This window comes from Topomyia yanbarensis, chromosome 3 (assembly GCF_030247195.1).
Source record: "Topomyia yanbarensis strain Yona2022 chromosome 3, ASM3024719v1, whole genome shotgun sequence".
Classification (NCBI taxonomy): Eukaryota; Metazoa; Arthropoda; class Insecta; order Diptera; family Culicidae; genus Topomyia; species Topomyia yanbarensis.
Window position 1 is genome coordinate 127661019 of NC_080672.1, and position 26651 is coordinate 127687669.

General features: G+C 35.5%; 3 protein-coding genes across 3 annotated transcripts; 2 read left to right on the plus strand and 1 right to left on the minus strand.

The window, feature by feature from the left end:
* The first annotated feature begins 9456 nt into the window (after nucleotides 1–9456).
* Nucleotides 9457–11688, plus strand: LOC131689749 (uncharacterized). Its single transcript, XM_058975044.1, has 2 exons — nucleotides 9457–10936; nucleotides 10997–11688. The coding sequence occupies exons 1-2, from the start codon at nucleotides 9629–9631 to the stop codon at nucleotides 11249–11251; spliced, it is 1563 nt and encodes a 520-aa protein (XP_058831027.1). The 5' UTR covers nucleotides 9457–9628; the 3' UTR covers nucleotides 11252–11688.
* Nucleotides 11448–12246, minus strand: LOC131689750 (gamma-aminobutyric acid receptor-associated protein). Its single transcript, XM_058975045.1, has one exon. It carries the CDS (start codon nucleotides 12084–12086, stop codon nucleotides 11730–11732), a length of 357 nt encoding a protein of 118 aa, XP_058831028.1. The 5' UTR covers nucleotides 12087–12246; the 3' UTR covers nucleotides 11448–11729.
* Nucleotides 12247–24624: 12378 nt separating this feature from the next.
* Nucleotides 24625–26642, plus strand: LOC131689610 (uncharacterized). Its single transcript, XM_058974820.1, has 4 exons — nucleotides 24625–24854; nucleotides 24911–26005; nucleotides 26067–26213; nucleotides 26271–26642. The coding sequence occupies exons 1-4, from the start codon at nucleotides 24825–24827 to the stop codon at nucleotides 26463–26465; spliced, it is 1467 nt and encodes a 488-aa protein (XP_058830803.1). The 5' UTR covers nucleotides 24625–24824; the 3' UTR covers nucleotides 26466–26642.
* The last annotated feature ends 9 nt before the right edge of the window (nucleotides 26643–26651 follow it).

The window sequence follows — 26651 nt, forward strand, 5'->3', positions numbered from 1 at the left end:
ATGTACCGCACCCGCACCGCAAAATCTGCGGTGTGGTGAGACACTTTTTCCCGCAGTTGAGATGCGGGAAGTGACATTTTACCGCGCGATATTACCGCAAGAAATAATTGATAACGTGATGAGGTCTGTTTTAAAAAGTGGATTAAAACTAGGATTTTTACCATTTGAGAAATATACAAATAGATATATTTCCTTAGCAAATGCTTAGCAATGGCACTGTTAGGAAAATGCCTCTATCAGAGCACTCGAGAAAATTATGGCAATTCAATGTTTTTTATGTTCGAGAGAAACATAACTAACATTGAATTGCCATAATTTCATTTAACTTGCTAATGATTTGAGAAGAAATCTGAATATACATTCGACCCATCGCTACTTGATTTCTAACATTTTGGTAATTCTAAATCGATAAACAGACTGCTAAAGATAGTCTAGCTGTGTCCAAAATCATTTGGCCCTATTCTTTTTACGACATGTTTTGTACACTATTGATTTTATACTTCTAAGTAAAACTTTACAATCGAACCATTTCAAATAGAAAAAATGCATAACCACAATTTCAGTGAACACCCGTTTTTATCAGCCGCTTGGTGAATTTTAGGCTGATGAAATCGGGACATATATTTTTCTTTCTTTTTAAGAAACCGAAGCGCTTAAAATATTCTTCTTGGGCCCTAGATACAACCTCATAACCTTTCCTAATTACTTAGTTTAAACTTCCCTTAAGTGCAAAATAAAAATTTTTTTTTGCATATTTCGGATCTCTAAGATAAGAAAAATATGCTCAAAAAAGGATTTACTCGACTTCAACTTGGTTCGTCTGCTAGAGTCCATCAAACTACCAACTAACAATTTTCATATAAAGCTGATAAAGACGGGTCTAAAACTGATAAAATCAGGTGCTAATAAAATCGGATCTTCACTGTATTAGATCATTGAAAAACAATTAAATTGAATTTTAAAATGTTTCGCTGCTCCCAAATCCAATTTAAATATCAATCACTTAACTCCCAATTCCTCTTAGCAATCGTGGAATTATGAATCGTTTTAGATGTCAATTTTTCAACTGTGAATTTTAATTAATTTGAAGCAATTAGAGATGAACTAGCATAGCCATGAATGCTGAGACTTAACAACAATCCAAAGAATGTAAGTAACTTCATCAAACCAAACGGATTTGGAGGAATTGGCAGACGAAGGTATGACAAGCGTCCAAAATAAGGAGGGGTCCGAATTAGGCTGAATATCCTATCATTCATTCTTCAACATAGTAGGGTCATGTTTCTATTATCACCCTACCCATTTGAAACTGTTGGCTTGAACAGTGTCTTCCATCTTTGTTCTAGTCAAATGGTAGCACAAGAAGAGGGGCACTCGATTTGAGTGTTTCGTAGCACTCAAGCACGAGAAGTTCGCCGTTTTCAGCGCATTTGTTTTTATCACAGTTCTTAACGGCGAAGCAAAGCTGTTGATGCCAATTTGTACGCATTCCATTGATTGTAGGCTGAGTAATTAATGAATTAGTGAGGCACCCTCCTTTGTATGGTAAAAATAGGCACTTTACCCTATTTGTATCTGTTTTGATTTTTGGAAATTCATTGTGATTTTTTCTGCTATAAGTTTTATAAGGCTCTTTCTCAAAAAGTGTGCTACATAACATTTTTTCGCGTACTTCCGTTGAAATTTGCGAAAATTTTCTACCTCATTAAGGGGTTTCATACCTTTTTATTTTTCAACAAATCGATTTTTTTTATTAATTTATCTGAAAGAAAAACTCTTAGAATATTTTCCCAAAATTTTATAAAGATCCGACAAATCGATCGAAAGTTACAGCGCTTCCAAGCGCGCTTCGTCTACAAAGAGCAGTGGTAACTTAAAACTTTGAACTCGATTTTCTCGAAATGTCGTTTTTTCAAAAATGGTTTTTCCGTGATCACGATTGTCGAAAAACCACTCAACCGATATGCTAATTTGTATCAATCGTAATTAATTTTTCTAGTATCTTAACGATTCTCTTTTATGCATAAATTTTTGTTTTGTAGATGAGAACTTTTTTAAAACAATTTTAACCCATTCATGCCTATGTTGTTTGTGGACAACAACGTTTTTAAACAGCTATAACTTTTGATTGAGGCAAGCTTTGCTTACAGAAACAAGTAACGCTAACAATTGTGACTATTGCCTTTCATTTGAGTATTAACAGTTACAAGGATCAGCTCTAGAACTGAAGTTATTGCAATTAGTCTGATTGAATGCCGACAGAGCAGTGCTGCCAGGGACAGTTTACTTTGATGACGGAAAATGAAGTTTTCATATATCTTCGTTATGTTGCAATATTATTGAAAACTGATAAATCTTATCAATTTAGACTGTCTTCCGCTACGTTTTCCACGCAATTAGACTACTGTAAGTATTCTTGGAGAATTGCATTGAGCAGTGGAAGGTAAAAATTGAGCAGCTTCTAACACTGCGAGGGAAGCACCTATCTTTATGAAAAAAGGCTTTTCGTGTTTTTTGATCCCACCGTTTTCAAGGAAAAATAGTTTTGAAACCCCACCTGAACTAGAAAAAAGTTGGGCATGAAAGGGTTAAGAGCTTAAAGCAGCGATTTTTTTTAAGGAAAAGCGTTCCCAGATGTAGGAAAAAAATATTATTTATTCAACTAATCGAAAGTACGAGGAATACATATACACTAATGGATTTTTTTTTTGAGTTTTGGGATTTCAGTTGATCTATTGGTCTTCAATCATGATCACCGTAAACCACTTAAATAAAAAAAGGTTTTGGAAAAAAGCCATGATTTCAATATATTTGTATAAACTTGTGCTCGTTTCTTTCACTGAAAAATGAAAAATTACTATAAGTTTGATGTACTAAAATCATTGCTTTATGCCTTTACGTAAATTCAAACTTTCTTGACATTTTTCGCCCCAAAAAGGTATGTAACCCCTAGTCCTCATATTTTTCGGTTAAGAGCATTTTGTGACTTTTTGAAGCACACGGAAAAAAAATCCGTTCATAAATTCATGAACAAAAAATCACGATCTCGTGAACTGAACGATTTACGAAAACCGTGGTTAAGTTCCTGAAATTATGAATAATAAACCTCGTATTCATGAACTTATTTGTGTTTTCTAAAAACCAGTTCGCCCCGAATATACACATGGCGTTACATTAAAATGTTTGGTTGGGTTACTGTTATTCCCTGATAGTTTAGTTTTTGTTGTGATTCTTGTCAGGAGCGGATCCAGAAAAATATTTCGGAGGGGGTCCGAAATTCCGATTTTGATATGTTCATTGTACAACACGTGATATGTAATAACCTCATTTAATTAAAATCAGTTTTGGTGGTCGAATCTGGTTCGGAAAGAATTTGAGTTTAGAACGAATTTAAAATAGAAACTATTTTAAAATTTCTCAAGAAGTTAAAAAATTTCGGGGGGGGGTCCGAAACCCCAAGACCCTCCCCCTGGATCCGCCACTGATTCTTGTGCATGATTTGAGAATAAATAGTCGACAGTCGAACGTTATTCATGATTTCAAGAGCTTGTTCGCGATTCTTGTGAATTATCATCACGTTATCGTGCTATTTTATTCATGAGTTTTGCGTAATTTGTGTTCATGATTTCATGAGTGACGATTTTTGTACCTTAATATCATGATTTCGTGATATTTTAGTCAAGAATAAAGCAATTCATGGCCATGATTTCATGATCTTAGTCACGATTTCAGACATTTATGTCACTAGTTGTGTGATTTGTGTTCATGATTTCAGGATCTTATTCACGATGTTCGTAATTTCTGTTCATGTTATCGTGATTAAAATATTAAAAATTAAAATAATTGACTTGATATTTTATTTTAGAGCTTACTTTCAAAGAGTAATGTAACTAATGTTCATGATATCAGCAGTTTTATCATGGTATTCGTAAGTTCTCTTCGCCTTATCATGATCTATTATTTTTTGGTTAGTATCGGTTTTTTTTACTCGGAATAACGTGACAATATAAACTGAATCATAAAAATGTGACTGATTCGCGATATCTCGTTCCGTGAACTATATCACGCACTCCAAATTTTGTGAAAGAGTTCACGTGAAAGATTCATTACCATGTTGCATGAAATTGTAAATGTAAATGGATATTTTCGAAATATCACCAGCACAGAAAATAGATTGTAAACCATGTATTAGGGATCATGAACCAGTTCAAGAAAACATGAATTATATTTTGATTTCGTGAACTTTTTCACGAAAACGAATGGTAAGTTGTGACTATATCGATTTTGTTGGCTATTCTCGGCAAATTTAAGACTAAGAGAAACGAAAACAAATGAAATTGAAAAACGGATAGGTATTCTAGAGTGAATCAGTTATAAACTTAGAACAGAAAACTAGGACTAGGCAGGCTCATATGGACATGATCGAAAGGAAATGTGAAGAACCCTTTGACTTCTGCTAAGTAGGAGTTGGGCGTTGCGCCCAAGTGTACCGCATGGTTATTGATAGAACATAACTCATCATCATGTTTTACCGCCGACGCCGGCACGATACAGTAGAATTTTGCGGCAATTAAAACATAGTAACATAAGTTGCAACTATTATACTAGGTACCATGAACCAATTCACGAATACATGAATAATATTCATTATTTCCTGAACTATTGCACAAGCGCGGATATTGGATCGTAACAAATATATTAGGAGTCATGAACCAGTTCTCGAATATATGAATAATATTTGATGATTTTGTGAACTATTTCGCGAATATGGATATTGGATCGTAGATAAAATGTTAGAAATCATGAATTAGTTCACGAGGATTGAATGGATTCATAAATAAAATTCCGAATTTTGTGAAATAATTCACGAGAACATAAACAGGATATTTTGATTTTGTTAACTAAAGTTCCTATATCTATGAAAAACATCATGAGTCAACCTTTGGTTTTATGAATAATGTTCATAAGGTTGTGAACTAGTTCGCGTACTGAAAATCGAATTAGAAATAAACTAAACGGAAACCGTGACTGAAGTTCACAAAACAAAAACAAATATTCTCACTAGTAAAAGCATTATGCGGGCGTCACTGAAGGTAAATTGAACATTATTATTAAACACATAATTTTTCTTCATGGCTTTGTTTTCATAACGTAAAAACGCTTTCAATCCACCTAATAGTGTGATGAGACATTTCTTATAACTCTTATCACTCTCTTCGGATATTATATCAATTGATAACATTTAGAACTTGATGCTTCGCGATGTTTTTAATAACACAGCGAATTCTATACATTTCTTTTCTATGAAATTTAAAACGTGATTGTTCCAGAATTCATGGCACTTTATTCACGATTTTGGGAGCATTTTTTCCGTGCAATGGAAGCAAAATGTGGACAACCAAGAACATTTTCGCGATGAGAAAGGTGTGCTCTACGGCACCTGTATAGCAGAATAACTAGTAAAGTATTACAATCGAGTTATACACCGTACTTTATCTTTAAAAGCGTGTTTCCGAAAGTAGTGTTTTTGAAGCAGTGAAATAAGACTTTTCATAGAAGTACTCGTCCGATTTCAATAATTTTTTCTCCAATTGTTCAGAAAACATACCGTTTTGTTTTCCACAGAGGGATTTGTAAGATGTCAATATGTTTCATTTTTATAGCCCCTAATAGGCCAAAAAATAACGTAAATATTGAAAATTTTTACAAATCGTTACATTACTTTTACAAATCATAAAATAAAAAAAATCCCTCCCGTGAAAACACAGCCAGCGTGACTATGATTATAAAAAATATGAGTTTTTTTTAACACAGATTACCTAATTTGCCTCAACATTACTTAAGCAGGACCCATGCAGTTTCAACATCAATGTCATCAATTAAATTTCAAGGTCGCTAATATCAGAATATATATAAGGTCGCTAAAGATTTTTCTTTTCATCATCAAAAGTAAAGTTGAAAAGTCAAAATATGTATATTCCAAAAAAAGATTCAAAATCCATTGAGTAGATGCTTTAGAGCATGTTCAGGAATGTTTCAGTTCTAGATTCATAATTTTGACAGTTCTATTATATAAAACTGAAAATTTTAAAACTAGAACTTGCTGTCCCCAGCAGCAGTTTTAGCGGATGTTCTATTCAGTTTAAAATTCATGTCTCACCATTCCTTCAGCGTTACTGCATTCAAATTTATTTTTCCCCAGTCTATCGGGTCTAAGTGTCTGTGCTGGAAACTTTGCATGTATTTAAAACACAGCTCTAAACGTGTTTTAAAATCAGCAACAAATAGAACGGAGTCGTATAACAGTTTTAAATTTTGAAACAAAACTGTTCGAAATTATAAAACAAAACGCTCTGCTGGGGATGTGAATGTTTCAGTTCCAGTTCTACTATGAAACTTCTATACAAAATAAAACGCTCCTGAACATGCCCTTACAATTTATAAAGTTTTAAGCCTCGCGAGTAGAAGACCCTCTTAAGGTTACTCTAACTTGATGAAAAACTACTATCAAGAAAAAATACAGCGGTGTACAAAATAAATTGGTACCCATTTTTTACACATATTTAGAAAACTTTTTCCGTGTTTCGATGTAAAACTTGACAGAGAAACCGTTACAAATACGTGAAATGCATAATCGAAAGACAGCAAAATTATTAGATCATTGCAGATCTATTAAATTGCACATTTAAATCCAATTTGAAAACCCGTTAGTACTGCCAATTCCTCTGGGCAACCGTAGAATTATGACATTTTTTCAACTATTATTTTTGATTAATTGATGCAATTATAAATGAGCTAATGATGTCAAAATTAAAAAACAGCACCAGGAATGAAAATACCTTCATAAAACGGAACGAATCTGGAACAATTATTAATTAAAGAGACAAATACATAAAAGGGTCCAAAATATCTAAGGGCCCAAATTAAGAATCTTACCCTATATGCTAAGAATTTTGAATCCATGAGCAACTCGAGACATACACTCTGCATTATATTTATCTTGGTTTACTTTTTACCCAAAACTAGATGGAAGCTAGTGAAAGTGCACGCTTATTTTAGGTGGACTGGTTCCTATAAGAATGAGGAAAGAAGTATTGAGTTCTTTGCGACCGGTCTCACGAACACTAATGAAGTTTCCTGGTTGAAAACAATCCCATTTACTTTTGCCGTCTTTGTTTATTATTTTCCACCAGGTTGTGATGTAGTATTTGTGTCATGTGGCGTGTACGTACATGAGCCGTAGAAAAGTCTATGGTGAGATATTTTTTGCAACAGTTATTTGATTCTAGTGATCGACGGTATGCGTGAAGCATGATTTGTTTGTGTTGACCGTAGATAAATGAATCTGTCGAAAGCGATAATACAGAATTCGACGAGAACATTTCAAATGGGCCGATAAACAAAACGTAAACAATTCCGGTTAATACTTACTTCAAATGGACACTAACAAAGCTTTATACATACCTTAAATAAGACGATTCTCAAACCTGGCTGTTGGGGAAATAATGGATTATCGAAAAGGCACATAAGCAAAATAACTTGTTTTGCTTATGTTCCCTTTCACTTCCCCTCAAAAATTAACGGCTCATAAACACCAAACAACAAAACGGAAAAAATTGTTTATGGGCCCTTTTCTTAATGAAAAAGACTATACTTGAAAAGGGAACAAAAACATCGCAACACCAAGAAAGGGATCAAAATAAACGTCACATAATCATTTGCTGTAAACAAAAGGGCTCACCCGCACGCACTATAAGCAAACGTCTCGCCGAAAAGGGATTATGGGAGAGGGCACAAAACCAGTGCGATGTTTCAAAAGGGACCAAAACATTTATCTACAAAAAACGTTCAAAATACAATTGTTTTAATAAATCTGTTATATTATTCGGAAAAAATGGTTAATTTAACACGGCATTGAGTTGTTTGGTACTTAAATCAAGCTCCTGTTCATAAATGGGAATATAAAGTACGAGGTAATTTTTCAGACGCCATTTTCTCAACATGAGCATATTGTATATAATGCCTTATGAAATGTTGACGTCGAATTTATTTTGATTTCATTTTCGGGCAAATGAAAACGTGTTACCGGCAGCTGGGGACAACGTTGACATCTAAAGAAATTAACTATAGGTAGCGCAAAACATGCCAGCAAAACAGTTACATCTTTCTGGCCTGCAGAAATCACACGCACTAAAATCATCAAATCGACGTCAACATTTCATAAGGCATTATATACAATATGCTCGTGTTGAGAAAATGGCGTCTGAAAAATTACCTCGTACTTTATATTCCCATTTATGAACAGGAGCTTGATTTAAGTACCAAACAACTCAATGCCGTGTTAAATTAACCATTTTTTCCGAATAATATAACAGATTTATTAAAACAATTGTATTTTGAACGTTTTTTGTAGATAAATGTTTTGGTCCCTTTTGAAACATCGCACTGGTTTTGTGCCCTCTCCCATACTCCCTTTTCGGCGAGACGTTTGCTTATAGTGCGTGCGGGTGAGCCCTTTTGTTTACAGCAAATGATTATGTGACGTTTATTTTGATCCCTTTCTTGGTGTTGCGATGTTTTTGTTCCCTTTTCAAGTATAGTCTTTTTCATTAAGAAAAGGGCCCATAAACAATTTTTTCCGTTTTGTTGTTTGGTGTTTATGAGCCGTTAATTTTTGAGGGGAAGTGAAAGGGAACATAAGCAAAACAAGTTATTTTGCTTATGTGCCTTTTCGATAATCCATTATTTCCCCAACAGCCAGGTTTCAGAATCCGACGTCAACATTTCATAAGGCATTATATACAATATGCTCATGTTGAGAAAATGGCGTCTGAAAAATTACCTCGTACTTTATATTCCCATTTATGAACAGGAGCTTGATTTAAGTACCAAACAACTCAATGCCGTGTTATATTAACCATTTTTTCCGAATAATATAACAGATTTATTAAAACAATTGTATTTTGAACGTTTTTTGTAGATAAATGTTTTGGTCCCTTTTGAAACATCGCACTGGTTTTGTGCCCTCTCCCATAATCCCTTTTCGGCGAGACGTTTGCTTATAGTGCGTGCGGGTGAGCCCTTTTGTTTACAGCAAATGATTATGTGACGTTTATTTTGATCCCTTTCTTGGTGTTGCGATGTTTTTGTTCCCTTTTCAAGTATAGTCTTTTTCATTAAGAAAAGGGCCCATAAACAATTTTTTCCGTTTTGTTGTTTGGTGTTTATGAGCCGTTAATTTTTGAGGGGAAGTGAAAGGGAACATAAGCAAAACAAGTTATTTTGCTTATGTGCCTTTTCGATAATCCATTATTTCCCCAACAGCCAGGTTTGAGAATCGTCTTATTTAAGGTATGTATAAAGCTTTGTTAGTGTCCATTTGAAGTAAGTATTAACCGGAATTGTTTACGTTTTGTTTATCGGCCCATTTGAAATGTTCTCGTCGAAATATCTTACCTATTTCACCAATACATAAGAAGCCAACTGTCAGGCGTCCCTCGGTAATTAATCGTGTCACATTATGCCTCCAACGAAAAACCGGCATTTATGTAGGAAAATACCTATTTTGTAATAAAATGTATGTTTAAAAGCAAAACCACAATAGTGCCAATCAGTACTTTCAAACAAGATGAACCTCGACAATCTTCCACCGGAGTTGATGTGGAATGTGCTGGATAAACTGGAAGAGCTACGTGATCGGAAGAATGCGTCGCTGGTGTGCAAATCTTGGAACTGGATGCTGTTCAACACGACCAAGTCACTACGAGATGTCAACTTGCGCATATCTACGAAAGTCAACTGTCTGGAGCAGCTAGAAACTGAGGAACTAGTCGATCGCATGTTCGACGTGATGATGAGAAGTAAGCGGAATTATATCAATGTGGAATTCTTCCATGTTAATTTCGAGCGACCGGTGGTAAGGGAGTTCCTATTCTTTATGGTGCAGCTGTGTTGCGATTCCATCGAGTGTCTACGTTTCACCAACTGTCACGGTTTGAAACGCAGTGAATTGTGGCAGATTTTGGAGCTGCTTGGTGATTTGAAGGAGCTTGTTGTCTCAGGAGGAATTTACTATGACGATTTGAGTGAGGATTTTAAAATTCCGGAGCTTAAAAACCTTCAAAAACTGACACTGGATATCGGTGATGACTGTCGGCTATATAGGGACTTTACTTTCAACGCGCCAATTCTGGAGAGCTTGAATATAAGAACTATTCATGGATGCGTTGATCTCCGTGACGTCGCTACGACTCGATACTTTAGTCAGCAACTAAAATCATTGAGATTCTCCACCAATCGATGCTACAATCAAGCGGAATTTTCTGAAATGAGTTTTTGTCATCTGACAATATTGGAACTTAAGGTGTCCGGTTACGTGTGGGTTCAGCTGTTCAAACAAATGAAACAATTGCGAGTGTTGAAGCTAGAGGCAAGTATCAACGATGATGTTATAGCAGCAATTTGTAGCACATCAACACAACTTCAAAAGTTAAGCCTCCTGTCTTCTGGATTAGTGGAATGTAAAAAATTTAACATGTTAGCACGATTGGAAGCTCTGGAAGAACTGCAAATACGAGGCATCCATAAATATAGCTGGAGACATGTAACGTTCACTAAACTTCGACAGCTGCATTTAGATAATGTTGGAACGGATTTCACAAATTTTCTCAAAGATTTGAATAGTTTGCGATCGTTGGAAATTCACGACACCAAGCTTAAGAACGAACAACTTATTAAAGTTACTCTGAATGCACCCACCGTTGAACGACTAGAGCTGGCATTCTGTAGCAAACTGAGCGACAAAGGATTTAAGCACTTGACCGACATGGAAAACCTTGTAGAACTGCGTCTGTGGGGTATACAGGTTTCCAAGAATATTGAAGAACGAATAACCTGTCCGCGGTTACGAAAGATAATTTTTTACTTTAACGATTTTGTAAGTTTGGAAGCTTTAAATTCCATTACCACAATAAATAATCTCAATCCTTTCTTTCAGATCGAAGACTGCACCTTGGATGCTATTGCTCTCCGTTTGCCACAGCTGAAACAGCTTGTCCTGTACGACTGCTATCGAATTAGTCCGCAGGGTGTTATTGAGCTTCGAAAAAAACTTCCAAGCTGTCACGTGTTGGAACTGTATCGCGGAGACGAACTGCCATTAACCTTAGTCGCAGAGACACAAATTTACTACCGGAATGCCGAATATCCGAACGGAGTTCTGAAGCAGGAATTGCCCTTCCAGTGGTACTGATTTATTTTAAATTCGTGGTGTGATTGTAAATTTACTTTTGACTTGTATTGTCTGTAGCGAATGTGTTTTAGCATTTACTTTATTTTTATTTTAAGTTTTTTTTTATTCGTCAATTGTGTTTTAGCATTATTTAGATGTGGGGTGTATATAGCAATAGATTATATTTTGACATTTTCAAAATAATTTTTATTTATAGTTTTTAACCCAATACAAGCGATATTTTATTATCTGCAACCATAAATTGTATTGATAGCACTTAAACTAATATTCATAATAAACAAGCTGGAAAACATGTCCTGCTAAGTTTTTCGTCACTTATTGGCATAAAAAATGACTAACACTGCAATCTGATACAACACATTTAGATACTACGCCATTTTTGTGCCAATACCAAACACGTCTGGTATTGGTTATTGAAAATTAATTCCAGAAATGAACTAGCAGAACTCACATTCTAAACTATAGTTTCACTACATTTTTACTGACTTCCATAAACATTCTCGTCCGAATATGCGACATATAAGAAAAAGTCCTCTTCGTGGTGCTCCTGATACAGCGATCCCATGGTGGCAGACGTGGGTGGAATGACATTATTGACAAAGAAGAATAAAGCATCCTCCGGTCTCAGGTGGATTCGCTTGCGAATCAGGAAGTAGAACTGTCCCACCGTCAGATCCGATGGAACCAGATACTTCTTCTTGTCCAAATCGCCGATCCGTGCCTTGGGGGCCTTTTCGACGATGACGGGTACACGGTCCGGATACTTGCGACGTATTTTATCACCTTCCTGCTTCCGCTTCTCGAAGGGATGCTCCTCTTTATAGACAAACTTCATTGTTCTAGTTTTTGATGAAATAGTAACTTTTCTCGAAAAAATGTGCTTTCGCGATATTCAATGCTGAACTGGTTTGCAAACTGCGTCTTTTGTATTATTTGTCAATAATCAGGTAGAAAAACTTACATAGCACTCACACACACGATGGATGACTAATGGTAGTGATATGGTCTATTTCATCTAGCAAGCGCATCGAGAACAGCTGACTCAGCAAGGGCAGTGCTGCTAGAATTCGTTTCATATTACTTATATTCGCGATTAGACGGAGATCTTTATTTAGGTATCGAAAACAGATTTTTCTATACACCTCATATTTCTTTCGCTGCGCTCAAATAACATGCTAGAAAATGCCTTGAAATCACAGCAGAATTAAAAAGACTGAAACAAAAATATGCAAACTGTGAATATTTTATGGCGATTTCGCTTGAACCTGAAACTGAGTCAGGTTCTAACCCCAACCGCTGTCAGTTCATACATTTTGACAGCAGTTGGGGTTAGGAACTGACTCAGTTTCGCCTCAAACAAAAACCACATTAGTTTCTCAGTGTATACCCGAATAGAAATGTACAGTAAGAAAACCATGAATTTCACTGTGACAGTACAGTAATTTTACAATAATTTACAGTAAGTTTTAGTGTTATGCTACAATACAAAAACAATAAACTCTAACGTTTTTACAGTAAATTTCAATGTAAAATAGACTTTTACAATGAAAAAGGGGGGTGGTTGTGTATCTTAACATTAAAAAAATCAATTTTTCTCTATACATTTTTTTTCTCGAAAGCAGTAAAATTTAATGTGAATGCACTGTATCAGTTTTTTGATGAACAGTGAAATTTGTTGTTACATGAAATTTTATTGTAAATCTACTGTGAGAACTTGGCATCGAACAATGTTGAAACAGTAATAACTATAATATTTATTGTTTTATGATTGTTTGTAGGGTAAACGCTATTGTTAAATTCTATCCGGGTATGGCAGGCAGAATTGAAAGAGGGACGAATAGTATGAAGCAAAAAATAGATTATTGAGCATATCAATCAAGCAAACCAAATGACTCATTTGCCGAAGATGTATTGTATATTGAATCATGCAGAATTTTCGTCATTATTTTGTCAATTAACACTAGTTAACAAAATAAAAATAAAAATTTGAACATCAATATGTGATCTCAATTTTCGATGTAAAATTATGTGCTGAATTCGAAAATTATGTCCAAAGAATTTACAGTATGTGCAACAGTTTTCGAGTTAGAGTGTAAAAACGAATTTCACCTTAAAAAAGTACATTTAGTAAAATCCTTATATCTTAGGTTATAGCACATCAACATAAAATGTAATTATGTTAAATTAAAGGTTAATGCATGTACTTTCGGTCGTCCGAACTCTCTGCTAATTAGCATTAAAAATAAGCCTTTGTTAGTCTAAATCGGACGAAAATTGTGAAAGTTTCTCAATTTTTGTAGCATGAGAATTTTTGAGTTTCTTAATAAGTTAATTGAACCATCTCATACCCATTTTTTCCTAGGGCTTATTTCATGAAATGTTTGGGATTCTCTACTAGAACTCTGTATAACCACTAAAATGAAGATTTGAGAAAATTTTATCAGGAGTAATATTCGATCTCGTTTATCCAAATGATTCCAGTCTTCTGATTATAAAAAAATCAAGCGGTGTAAGGGGACAAGTCATCGAATGATTAGTAAACAATTCTGCGTGTTATATTTACATGTCTCATTAGTTTTCATCGCGATTGCAGTAATTACCGCAACCGCGCGGTATTTACCACACCTGCACCGCCAAAACTGCGGTGCGGTGAGACACTTTTTCCCGCGGATGCGCTGCGGGAGATGAGCTTTTACCGCGCGGTATTACAGCAACCGCCCTTCAAAAAATAATTGATAAAATCTACAGTTTGCATTAAAAAGTGAATTGAAACTATGACTCTTACTATTTGAGGAGGATACAAATAGAGTTATTTTCTTAACGAATGCTTAGCAATGTCATTATCAGGAAAATCTCTCTGTCAGAACGTTCGACTTTTACTTATTACCCTACAATAGAGAAACATAATAATCATTTGATTGCTCTAATTTCCATAGACTTGACAATGATTTGAAAAGAAATCCGAATATAATCTGTATTCGACCTATCGCTTCTTGATTTTTTTACATTTTGGTTATGTATTTGTATTTGTATTTGTTACTGTTACTAAGAAATAAAATCTATAAGCTTTGTCCAATATAATTTGGCACCATTATTTTTATGACAAATTTTGAACACTATTTATTTTATTCTTCGAAGTAAAAATTTACAAACGAATCTTTTCAAATGCATAAAACGCACAATCCAATCATTGAAAAACAATTGAATTGTACTGTCAAATCCAACTTAAAAATGTCTCATTCAAGGATGCAAAATGCCTACCTTTTCTGCGGTTATCATTTTTCTGCCTACATTCTCATTTCTCTTTCGTCGCTGCTGTCGTTCGCTATTGCAGGACGCCCAGCGCTGTACGGCAGTCTGTAAGCAAAGCAGTAACATGACAAACAAATACTGCCACCAGTACAGCCACCAGATGCGAGCGGTACAGCTTCTATTTTCTTATTTTACACTTTTTAATATTTTCAATCACAAACGACAAAAATAAATGCGGTTCGTTTGCGCCACGACCGGCATCAACGTATTCGTGTGCGGGCCTCTCCCTTTGACTACGCAGAGAAAAGTGTACAAAGCGAGAGAACAAACTTTACTACGCCACACTCTCACCGAGCAGTCGGAGTACAGCAGCAAAACAAAAATGTATTCTACTGCTCTACGGGAAAATGTACGCGGTTTGGCTAGCGTTCTGGCGAGAGCTGTAGTGATGCGTCGCTGTAGCGGGGTGTACGGCTTGTGCAAATGTAAATATAATGAAAAAATGTAGTTTACCAGTAACTTTGGCATCCCTGGTCTCATTTATCCCGATTCCTCTAGGTAATTGCAGACTTATAAATCGTTTTTGATGACATTTTCTCAACTGTGAATTTTGATTAATTTGGAGAACTTAAAGATAAACTAATAATACTGCGACTCAAAAACAACCCAAAGAATGTAATTACCATCATCAAACCAAACGAATTTGGAGGAATTGGCAGTAAAGGAGATAAAAGTATGAAAAGCGTTCAAAATAAGGAGGGGTCCAAATTAGGCTAATTACCTTATCATTCGTTCATCAACATCCTATTTCTACCTTTTTTGATTTCTGTGTAAATTCGCAATAAATTTTTCTGCAGTCCGTTTTATAAAACTCCTTCTCAAAAAGAATTCTACATAACTTTTTTTTCGGGCACGTCCATTGTTCGTCCAAATGGGAATATTTTCTACCAAATTAACAATTAACATTTTTCAGTTAGGAAGTAGTTTTGCAACTTTTTGAAAGTAAAGCTTTCGATGTTAGTAGGGTATTGCGATTTTTTTTATGTTTCTCGAATTATCCCTTTATATTGTGACAAGTGTCTAAGTTAGCCCAGATGGCAAATTTTGCACAGTTTGGACAATTTTTGACCCCTGCCAACTTCAATTGAGTTTTTTGCCATTGGCGTTATGGAAAAATAGCAGAAAAAAAACATAAAATGCAAGAACTTTCGAACTAGCCATTAGACAATTACAGCTCATAAATTTTTAAGGGAGCAATCTTAGTATTTGAATAAGAATACATCTGTTTCTTGAAAAATACGAAGCTAGGGTTTTGGGGTATTTTGTTCCTAAAATTTATTATTTTGTAATAACATTGTTGCTGTATACTGTAAATCATACATCTTTTGCAGTTTTTTTTAAATGTTCGACAACTCTGTCACGGTGTATTTATTAGAACAACTTTATGCAAAAAATTTCAGCATCTCTGAAACTTCGGAATATGAAAGAATGGACTTTCCTCTTTTATTTGAAATTAAGATCAAAATGATCCGTCGGGGGGTCCAGAGCAACTTTTTTTTAAGTTTTTTTTCGTAACAATATTGGTTTTACTACTCGAGCTAGTTCATATTTCTGTCCCTAGACGGTGCTTTAGATATTCAAAAAACACTAAATGTGAGAATTTGATAGAATCTGATTGTCTACAAGTTTGTTGACAATTAAAAATTGATCTGAAATCATCCGGAAAAGTTGTTTAAGATTTTAACGAAGATATATCTAAGATAGTTTTACACGAGGCCTAGTGGTTTGGAAATATATTTTCTCGCACTTATTTCACTACCATAATCGGGTTTAGTGACATGAAAATATTTGACGGGATTCATTACAACTTCTTCGTTGACAGTTCCTATTGACCTTCTGAAAATTAGGATGTTTGACAGAGACAGAAAACTATTTGTGCTTTTGGTTCAAGTTTGTAATCTTTCCCGATAGGTTCGAAGGAACTACCATTCGTCGGAAGGTATTGCTTGGTTACAAGGGTTAGCTTACATTTATGTTTTAGAAAGGACCATATGCGGGCATAATTTAATTTAAATATGATTTTAGTACGAGAAAAACCTTATATTCATACAAATCCACGAATATATCACAAAAAAAATTATCTTGATCCAAAAACTCAAAGTTTTTTGTTCACCATTTGTCACATTGAGTTAATTTTGAAAAAGATAATCAGCGTTTTTAACCAAGCATTGCAATGAAATTCGCGAAATATTGCAATGGTGTTAACAGTTTCATTGAGTTTGTTCAAACATAAAGGTTGGAGTTCAGGACAAGTGAATTTTATACGAAGATGCTAACAAAGTATGAGGTTCATGCAAGAATAGTTATCAGTCATCCCCGAGAACAATCGAAAAAATAAAAAAGAAGGCATACATCATTGAAAAAGCTGTTTCTGCGGGAGGAATCACTCACCATCTTGGAAAAGAATATTAATATCATACTAGTTTGGTCAACACTTATCTAAGATATTTCATCCCAAAAATATTAATGGTGCCCTATATTAGGTGGAATCTGGAATTATAATTTTCAGCTAAAAGAAGATACTTTCCAAGCTCTCTAATTCCGCTGAATGCACTGTTCAACTAAATAAATAAAAAAGTGCGTGTGAATTGACTTACAAACTACTAGGGTTTCTGTGAAACTAACTTCGACTTAGACTTCTTTACAATATTAAACAACTTTTCCGGATAATTTCAAATAGGTTTTTACTTGTTAACAAAGTTGTAGACAATTAAAATATCTATCAGGTTCTCACTTTTAGTGTTGTCCGAATGTCTAAAGCACCATCTAGGGACAGAAATATGAACTAGTTCTATTGTAAAATCTATGTTTTCACGAAAAAAAACTTCAAAAAAAAAGTTTCTCTAGACCCCCCGACGGATTATTTTGATGTTGGTTTCAAATGAAAGGGGAAATCCCATTCTTTCATATCCTGAAGTTTCAGAGATGCTGAATTTTTTTGCATAAATTTGTTAAAAAAAAGGCTGTACCGGTTAAGATGGGATGGATTCCTGATTTTATCGTCAAATATGGCGATGTTCTTATTGATGAAATTCAACATGTTTTATATCACTGTATTGGGATAATATATAGAAGTACTGGTGTTTTTCCTTAATTTTTTATAAATTTCTTTTAAGAGTTAAAAGTGGTTTTTACTATGTATGTGCGAAAAACGTTCGTTTCATTTTCATGTGGCAAAGTCATTGAAAATATAAAAATCGAAAGAAAAAACCTGTTTTAATCCACCTAGCGGTGCAATTGTACCTTTCTCAATGATGAACACGAGAATTTTTTAGTTGCTTATATTTATTAAAAGCTTTCAAATGTATACATTACAATTTTATTATACATGACATACATGACAAGAAAAGAAATCATTATTCGAGTTCTAAAATTTTGCAAAAGAAAAACCAGCCACGGTAATATTGAATTGATAAAAGGAGCGAAATCGGTTAAGTCCCAAAAGGTCGATTTTCATAAAAAAAAGTTTCGAGATAACATAAAATCTCGACGTTTCATGCATTTAAAAGATATTTGGCATCAAAAATACGAATTCGATTTCTGAAATTTCATCGGGTCCCCCTTCGAAGAAAAAATTTGAGTTCCGGCTTATATGGGAATTTCATATGTGACCGGACGGTTTAGTCTGTATTTCCGGACCCATTAAGCGATCCGTAAGAAATTTTTGTGGGGATATTATAGCTATCATTTGGGACTAAGTTTGTGAAATTCGGCCCAACCAGTTCAGGGAAACTGATTCAACCAAATTGACTAAGTTTGGTTGAATCGGTTTTGCCATCTCCAAGAAACCGGTGTGACTGTTATTCTGAATTTGGATACTTCCGCCGGGGCGTCCAGAATCGATGATGGTGGCCAATGTGGCCAAATAGACTTTGAATGGATGTTAGTGACCTAATACTACAAATCGAAGTAGTTGTGGTCATATTTTGGAAAAATTCTCACCTTTCTACATTCATTGCAGAATTTATTAAAATCGACATTTTATGTGTGATCGTGGTCACCAACCTGTAATTCCGGAAGTTGGATCCATCAGAAATTCAATAGCAGCCTATGGGAACGTTGTATCTTTCATTTGAGACTGAGTTTGTCAAAATCGGTTCAGCCATCTCTGAGAAAAATGAGTGACATTTTTAGTCACATACACACAGACGCACATACACACATACATAAATACACACATACATACACACGCACAGACATTTGCCTAACTCGACGAACTGAATCGAATGGTATATGTCACTCGGCCCTCCGGGCCTCCGTTAAAAAGTCGGTATTCATAGTAATTGCAATACCTTTCTATTGAGAAAGGCAAAAATATACAACTTTATTATTCCTTTTTTCAAATAACTGAAGGATAATTAAATTAAAAGTGTTTCTATTAATTGCTGCGGAAGAACGTTTTTGTATGCATAATGATGAAATACAGCTACATTTCATAGGACTTCAGTGCTATGCTAATATTTAGAGGAATGAGAATGTTTACCTTGTTTCGAAAGTCTCAAAATGCACGGAATTTAATAATAAAACTTGCAAATTTGAATTTTTTCATAATTGTTACATTTTGAGAAGTCCGTCAAAAATAATTTTCGTGTAAATAAGAATAACATTTTATTATATATGGTTATACAAAATAAATGAATAATTTTTCAACACAGTTTAAAAGAACATGAATTTTACCGCGCGGTGCGATGGGGTAAATGCAGTGCGGTTGCGGTAAGCGGTGCGGTTTTATTATTTTTTTTTTGCGGTTGCGGTGCGGACTATCCATTTACCACCCACATCCGCACCGCGACGAACCTATGTCTCATACAGTCATAAAATAACTTGTACAACTATTTTTTCCCCTGCTAAAACATTTATTTGAGTTCGTATGTTGAAATTATGTAGGATATCGAACACGATTATTTTTTATTTAAAACCTCAAAGTCTAAACATCAGAATGATTCGAAAAACGTAGAATATTTTGCAATTACACTTAAACGTCTTACGCAATGTATATTGGTATATTAAAGTTTTGTGGGCCAGGACAGTAAAATTGGTGCGTCGTAGAAGGCTATGTGCATCACACATAATTTCAAAATACAAACTTCTAGAAGTTTTATTAACGTGAAATAAATTGTTAGTTAAACAAAATGTGACGAAAAGGGGGCATATGTCACCAATTGTGACACTAGTGAGAACATTTAACCTTTTGCGCCGTCATAAGTCTACGATATGTATATCAGGGCATTGTGGAAAGTGTAATTTATACCGAATTTTGTAAATATTCGATTCTATATGAAACATGAAAATATTATACGTATTATTTAATACCATTTTTTTTACTTATCACTTTACGGAGTCCGAAATTATTATTGTAAGAAGACTTGAATCACTTGGATAAACGAGGTCGAATATTTTCCCAGATTAATTTCATTGAAAATTCTTCATTTTATCAACTTTACAGAGTTTATTTTTATAATTCATACTAATTGCAGTCAAAAATACAATTTAATTTTTAAATATGATTCTGAACGTCACTTTCAATCAAAATGCTTATAACAAAAATATTCTGAAATGCAATAGTTCTCGAAATATTTTCAATTTTGTTTCAACAACACAATTATTTTGTTTTATTATGACACTTTCATAAGCTATTCGCTTTGCTCCATCAACAACAAGTTTTTCAAAAGGTCCATAAAATTTCCTGTAACTTTTCCATTGACATCAAGGCGATATTGTAAACCATTTGAAAGCTATACGTTCAAAATACTATTCAACCATAGCGTCTGATGATTGAACTAAATAATTCGATCATTCGATCACAAATGGGTTACAATATCGCCTTGATGTCAAAGTGAAAGTTATTGGAAATTGTATGGGCCTTTTGAAAAATTTATTGCTGTTGATGGATCGCGAAAAACTTAGGGACAATTCATAAATTACGTAACGCAAAAATTGTCCAAAATTGACTCCCCCTCCCCCCGTGTAATTGTCACAAATTTCTTTAACGTAACGTAACGATCTAGCTTACTCCCCCTCCCCCCTATGTCACAATATGTAGCAACTTGTCGAACCCCCTCCCCCTAAAAGCGTTACGTAATTTATGAATGGTCCCTTATGAAAAGGTCATAATAAAACAAAATCGTTGTGTTGTTAAAACAAACCTTAAAACTTTTCGAGAACTATTATATTTCGGAAAATATTTATTATGAATTGTTAGAATCAATTTCAAAAATAAAATTGTATTTTTGACTGTAAATAGTATTAATTATAAAAATATGTCAAAAGTTGTTGTTAGAAAAACTTTTTTAACCCATTAATGCCCATGTTGTTTATGGATAACAACGTTTTTAAACAGCTATAGCTTTCGATTAAGGCAAGAATCAGCTCTAGGACTGAAGTAATTGTAATTAGTCTGATTGGATTCCGATGGAGCAGTGTTGCCAGGGACAGTTTACGTTGATGACGGAACATGAATTTTTCGTATATCTTCGATGCGTTGCAATATCATTGAAAACTGATAAAACTTATCAATTTAGACTGTCTTTTGCTACGGTTTCCACGAAAGTGAACTATTGTAAATATTCTTGGAATATTGTATTGAGCATTGGAAGGTAAAAGCTGAGCAGCTTCTAACACTGTGAGGGAAGCACCTATCCTTATGAAAAGGCGTTTCTTGACCTCACCGTTTTCAAGGAAAAAAAGGTTTTGAAATCCCTACCTGCACTAGAAAAAAGTTGGACATGAAAGGGTTAATGAAAGCTGCTGCATAATCCAAATACAATAAAAATATTTCTTTTGCGTCTTTAACCGTTTGCAACGCGGTTGGACGTATACGTTCCGCTTACTTTGCCTAAGTCTTTATTGGATTTCTAGTTAGCATTGAAATATAAATACAAATTCTTTCTTTTGATTAACTCTTAAGGATGTAAGGAGTCCAACTAGCTAAAAAAAATATGTGAAGTTGTTAATGACATATTAGAAAGGAAAGGAAAGAAATGGTAAGTCCGATACTTGCTTATGCTAGAGGCTGTACTACTGCGCACTTTACAAGTATCACGGGAGGAGGATATTTTTGCTAGTAAGAGTATAGAAGTTGTATCTACTTCTTCTTTACTGACGCTAGAGAGGTTACTCCACTATCTGGACAAGATATCGATCCACCAAACTCATGGACCGGGGACCAACGGCTTTACTTCCCTTCCGAAGGGAAACGCGACCACAGATGTATTCACCAAAGAAAAATCTCAACGACCTCGGCTGAAATTGAAACCAGGCCAACTAGAATGAGTGGCGGTCGCGCTTACCACTCAACCACCGGTGCCGTCCGTAATAACCTACCTGTAACTCCGGAACCAAAAGTCAGTACTGAATGAAATTCAATAGCAGTCAATGTAAGTATTATATCTTTCATTTGAAGTTAACTTTGTAAAAATCGGTTAAGAGTTCGCTGGAAAATAGGTGTGGCTTTAGCTTAGGAACTAGGCGAGTTTCTTGGGGGCCTGAAGAACCGTCATGGGCGGCCAATGTGGTCAAAGCTACTTTGATTGGTGATTAGTGATCTAGACTCGCAAATTCAAGTAATGTTGAACCTATTAGAATATGTATCGTTCGAAGACCATGGTGTTACCAGTTTATAAGGGAATTTGCTGTGTGACCGTACTCTTCAACCCGTTACTCCGGAGCCGGAAGTCGGATCAACTAAATTCAATAGCAGCTTATAGGAGCGTTGAACCGTTCATTTAAAAATTACGTGTGCGCAAATCGGTTCAGCCATTTCTGAGAAAATTGAGTGACGTTATTTGACACAAACATACACACAGACACTTTGCGATCTCGACGAACTGAATCGAATGGTGTAAGAGACTCGAACCTGCGGGACTCGGCTAAAAGGTTGAAATTCTCGCCCGATTCCTTAACCTTTCTCTATGAGAATAGCAAAAATGTACGAAATCAACAGTTCCAAAAAGTATGTTTTCTCAATTTTTTTTGAGGATAGCAAAATCTCGACGTTTCATGAATTTAAGGACATTTGGAATTAAAAATTTCCTATGTAACCAGACGATTCATTCTGTATTTCCGGAACCATACAACCGATCAGTACGAAAGCTCATAGCAGACTATAGGAATAATATACGTTTGAAACTAAGTTTGTGAAAATCGGCCCAACCATCTCCGAGAAACTTATATGAGTTTTTTAATTTTGAATTTTCCATTTTTCCGGGAACTTCCAGAGCCGTCTACGGTGGTTAAAATGGCCAAAAATATTTCGATGGTTCGCCAATAACATAGAACTGCAAATGCAAGATCAATAACATAGAACTGCAAATGCAAGATGCTCCTATTATAGCAAAAAAAAAATACTTTCATCGTGGTATCGGTTTAAATAGGAGTTTTCCCTGTGATCACACTCCACAACCCGTAACTCTGTAACCGGAAGATGGATCGAAATAAAATTGTATAACAGTTTTTAGGGAGCAACACCGTTCATTTTAAGCTAAGTTTGGTCAAATCGGTCCAGACATCACTGAGCAATCGATGTAACTGTTATTCTGGGTTTGAAAACTTCCCCTGGGGCTTCCGGAACCGTCGATGGTCGCCAATGTGGCCAAAGAGACTTTAAAAGACTGCTAGTGACATAGAATTACAAATCTAAGAAGTTGCGGTGACATTTTTGGAAAAAAAATCACCATTTTAAGCACTATTTAGACTCTCGGTGAAAATGAACGTGAACATGTGTTGAATACCTTCCATTGTTCACGGTGGACGACGTCGTGAACAGTTTCATCAGCGAACAACGATTTCACGCTCACCTGGCAGTTTACAGTTTGTCAGAATGCAATCTAGTATTCGAAGGCGAACGTTCACCGTGAACAGCGATGACATTTATATTCACCACTCCGTATCAATTCCGTTCATCGCCTCGTTTACACTCCCGGTGAACACTGCGGACATATTTCACCGTGGAATATTTAAAATGATCGGGGAATACGAATATTATTGCATAGATGCAATTATATCGAATAATTGTGCATGGATTCGCTAAGTATATTAATGTACTATCGTTTAGATCCAGTTTCATCAATTTCCCTGCACTAATAAGTGAGATATTGGAGAAAACAAATTGGTGCGCATCGAGTTCACGTTCATTTTCACCGAGGGTGTAAATAGGCCTTTACATTCATCACCGTATATGTTGAAATCGGGATATGCTGCGTATTCATACTCATCACTCTGTAATCCCGGAACCAGAACTCGGATCAGTTAGAAATTAAGAATTTGCTGAGAAATAGTTATGACATTAACTTAGGGACTTGGCAAGTTCCCCGGGGGCCTCAAAAGCCATCATAGGTGGCCAATGTGGTCAAAGCGACTTCGATGGATCATTAATGGTCTAGATACGCAAATCCGAGTAATGTTACACACATTTTATTATGTATTGCATCATTTGGACATCATGGTAGTACCAGTTTATGTGGGAATTTGCTGTGTGATCGTACTCTTCAACCCGTAACTTTGGAACTGGAAGTCGGATCAATAACTAGTTCAATAGCGAGCTAAGGGAAGGTTGTACCTTTCATTTAAGACTAAGTTTGTGCAAATCGGTCCAGCCATCTCTGAGAAAAATCGGTGAGATTGCTTGACACACACATACATACATACATACATACATACACTAACACACATACAGACTTTTTCCGATCCCAATGAACTGAGTCGAATGGTATAAGAGATTCGGCCCTGCGGGACACGGTTGAAAAGTCGAAATTCCGACCGATTGCATAACCTTTCTACATGAGAGACGCAAAAGTGAATTTGGTTTCTATTTTACTGCAATCTCGTTTAAAAACTATAAAGAATAACTTTTTATGCAAATGTTAGGTATAAGTCAGAAAAAAGTATATACTTCCAAACATTTTTAAATAAAGGAAATCAGATCAATAGAACAAGGCCTACCACTTTGAGGCCGCCAGTTTGACCTGCTTAAGCTCAAACGTCTACCTTGCCAGCACATCTTGCATAAGCATAGCTGGAAACGTTCGAGGTGAATAAAGCAATGCTCGGGTAGCGTGCTGAGAAACAACATTCGGTTGGTCACCCTATAGCATGCAGCGGCAGTTTATCAGTTCGATTTTCACCACATTGTTTTTGTTTTGAATACCAACATTCAGGCAGTCAAAATTTAATATCAAAATTTAATAATATTGTACTATGCAAGATGAGTTGTTAGCGATCTCAACCGTCCAAGTGAAAAGATAACAATATTTATATTACAACTATGGCAAAAATACGTGACCTTCCAGAGGAGGCAATTTCTTATCTGTATTTAACTAATCACTTGCTAATTATTATGCTGTGTTTTAGATTTTGATCCTGATCTTCAGTTTTCTGAAACTTCGCGATAGAAAAGTAGCATCCCGTGTGTCTCGGCTATGGAACCGGTTAGCATTCACGGATCGTCCCATGAAGAATATTTCGTTGCATGTATCCGACTATTTGGATCCAAAGCAAAGAAGAGTATTGCTCAAGAGCAAGCGATGCTATCGGAATCTGACACTGGAATGGACCGAATCATCGAAGGTGCAGTATTTCGTCGATGTGTTGGAAAAGTTTGGCACAGACCTAAACTCCTTGAAACTATCAACCTACGTAGTGACGCCGCTTATTTTGATAAGATTCCTACTGAAAGCGCCAAACTTGAACGAGTTGATCATAGAGGGTTGCTTCTGCAGTGAAGGTTGTGATATGCTGTTTCCGACATTTAAAAACATACGAGTTTTAGAGTTGACTCAACGTGGATTTGAGAATGAAGTCTGTGAATTAATTCCTCGCTTGTTTCCTAGTCTCACGTCACTGGATCTGGTTGCAGCCGAGGACGCCGCATTCGAACTAATTGTTTTCTATGGAAAGCAACTGAAGTGTCTTCACGTCCTATTAGAATGCTCACATTTTCAGAAGTTTTGCAGTTTGGATTGTTTGGAAAATTTGCGGAGAATTCATGTGTTTTGGCCACAGCCAAGTGACTACCGGCACCTCGTAGGGTGTTTCCAACAAATGAACTTACTGCAAAGCGCTTCTTTGACGGGGACGCTGAATGAGGGCACTTTTGAACTGATTTGCACCAGGTGGAAACAACTGGAGCACTTATGTGTCAACGTACAAACGATGAAAGCGGCAACTTTTCGCAACGTAACAAAACTCGACAAATTAACTACATTGAAGCTCCAAGGATCAATTAGAGAGTGTAATTTTCTTAAAGATATTCAGTTACCTAAAATACGGCATTTTGTGCTGGATGGAGTGTCAACATCTTACAATTTTTACGCGCATTTGGCACATTTCGTGCCAAATGTGCAAACATTGAAAATCTATGATCACACATTTGAAAATGCTCACCTACGCCTACTCACCAAAACAGTGCCGAATCTTCGGGCGCTTTCACTGGATTACTGTTATCAGGTATGCGAAATATTCGATCAATAACTCTAATAACACAAGATTCATACTTTTCTCTGCGTAGGTGAAGGATGATGGGTTCCAATTTCTAAATTGTCTAACCAACCTCGTCGAACTGCGTTGTTGGTCAGTACCAATTTCGGAAAATGCATTTCTCCGATTTCCAAGATGTCCAAACGTGCGAACACTGAGTATTGGAGGAAGTGGATGGGTAAGAATTACTAGCATTTCTTGTTGTGAATTTTCAAATTTTGCTTTTCACCTTCAGATTACTAACAAAGCTGTCCTTGATATCCCAAACCCGTTTCCAAACTTGAGCGAACTACATATCGTTGACTGTCTCAAAGTAGACGAGGACACAATTTGGACTCTTCAAAAGCAAATGAAAAGATGTGCGATTATCAAACTGGAGAAACCGGAACCGGACCGCGAAAGGGAGGCAGCTTGGCAAAAGTGTTGGTGAAAGACTTTTCTTTGTTTTTACTGTGATTTATGCATATCGTAGCAAGATTCTACAAGTTTTATTTTCTTGATGTGTAGTTTTATCCAGATGGTTGTGTGCTGGTTTTAGTAATAATTTAAAACAGAAATTATTGACCCTCCAAAATTTTTATCAAAACCGAACTTTTACTCTATAGAACCTACATAT

Bases quoted from the DNA above. Each gene is read 5' to 3' on its own strand.
- LOC131689749 (XM_058975044.1), top strand. From the start codon at position 9,629: ATGAACCTCGACAATCTTCCACCGGAGTTGATGTGGAATGTGCTGGAT. The intron at 10,937-10,996 runs GTAAGTTTGGAA...CCTTTCTTTCAG, and splicing joins TTTTTTACTTTAACGATTTT to ATCGAAGACTGCACCTTGGA.
- LOC131689750 (XM_058975045.1), bottom strand. From the start codon at position 12,086: ATGAAGTTTGTCTATAAAGAGGAGCATCCCTTCGAGAAGCGGAAGCAG.
- LOC131689610 (XM_058974820.1), top strand. From the start codon at position 24,825: ATGGCAAAAATACGTGACCTTCCAGAGGAG. The intron at 24,855-24,910 runs GCAATTTCTTAT...GCTGTGTTTTAG, and splicing joins TACGTGACCTTCCAGAGGAG to ATTTTGATCCTGATCTTCAG. The intron at 26,006-26,066 runs GTATGCGAAATA...TTCTCTGCGTAG, and splicing joins CACTGGATTACTGTTATCAG to GTGAAGGATGATGGGTTCCA.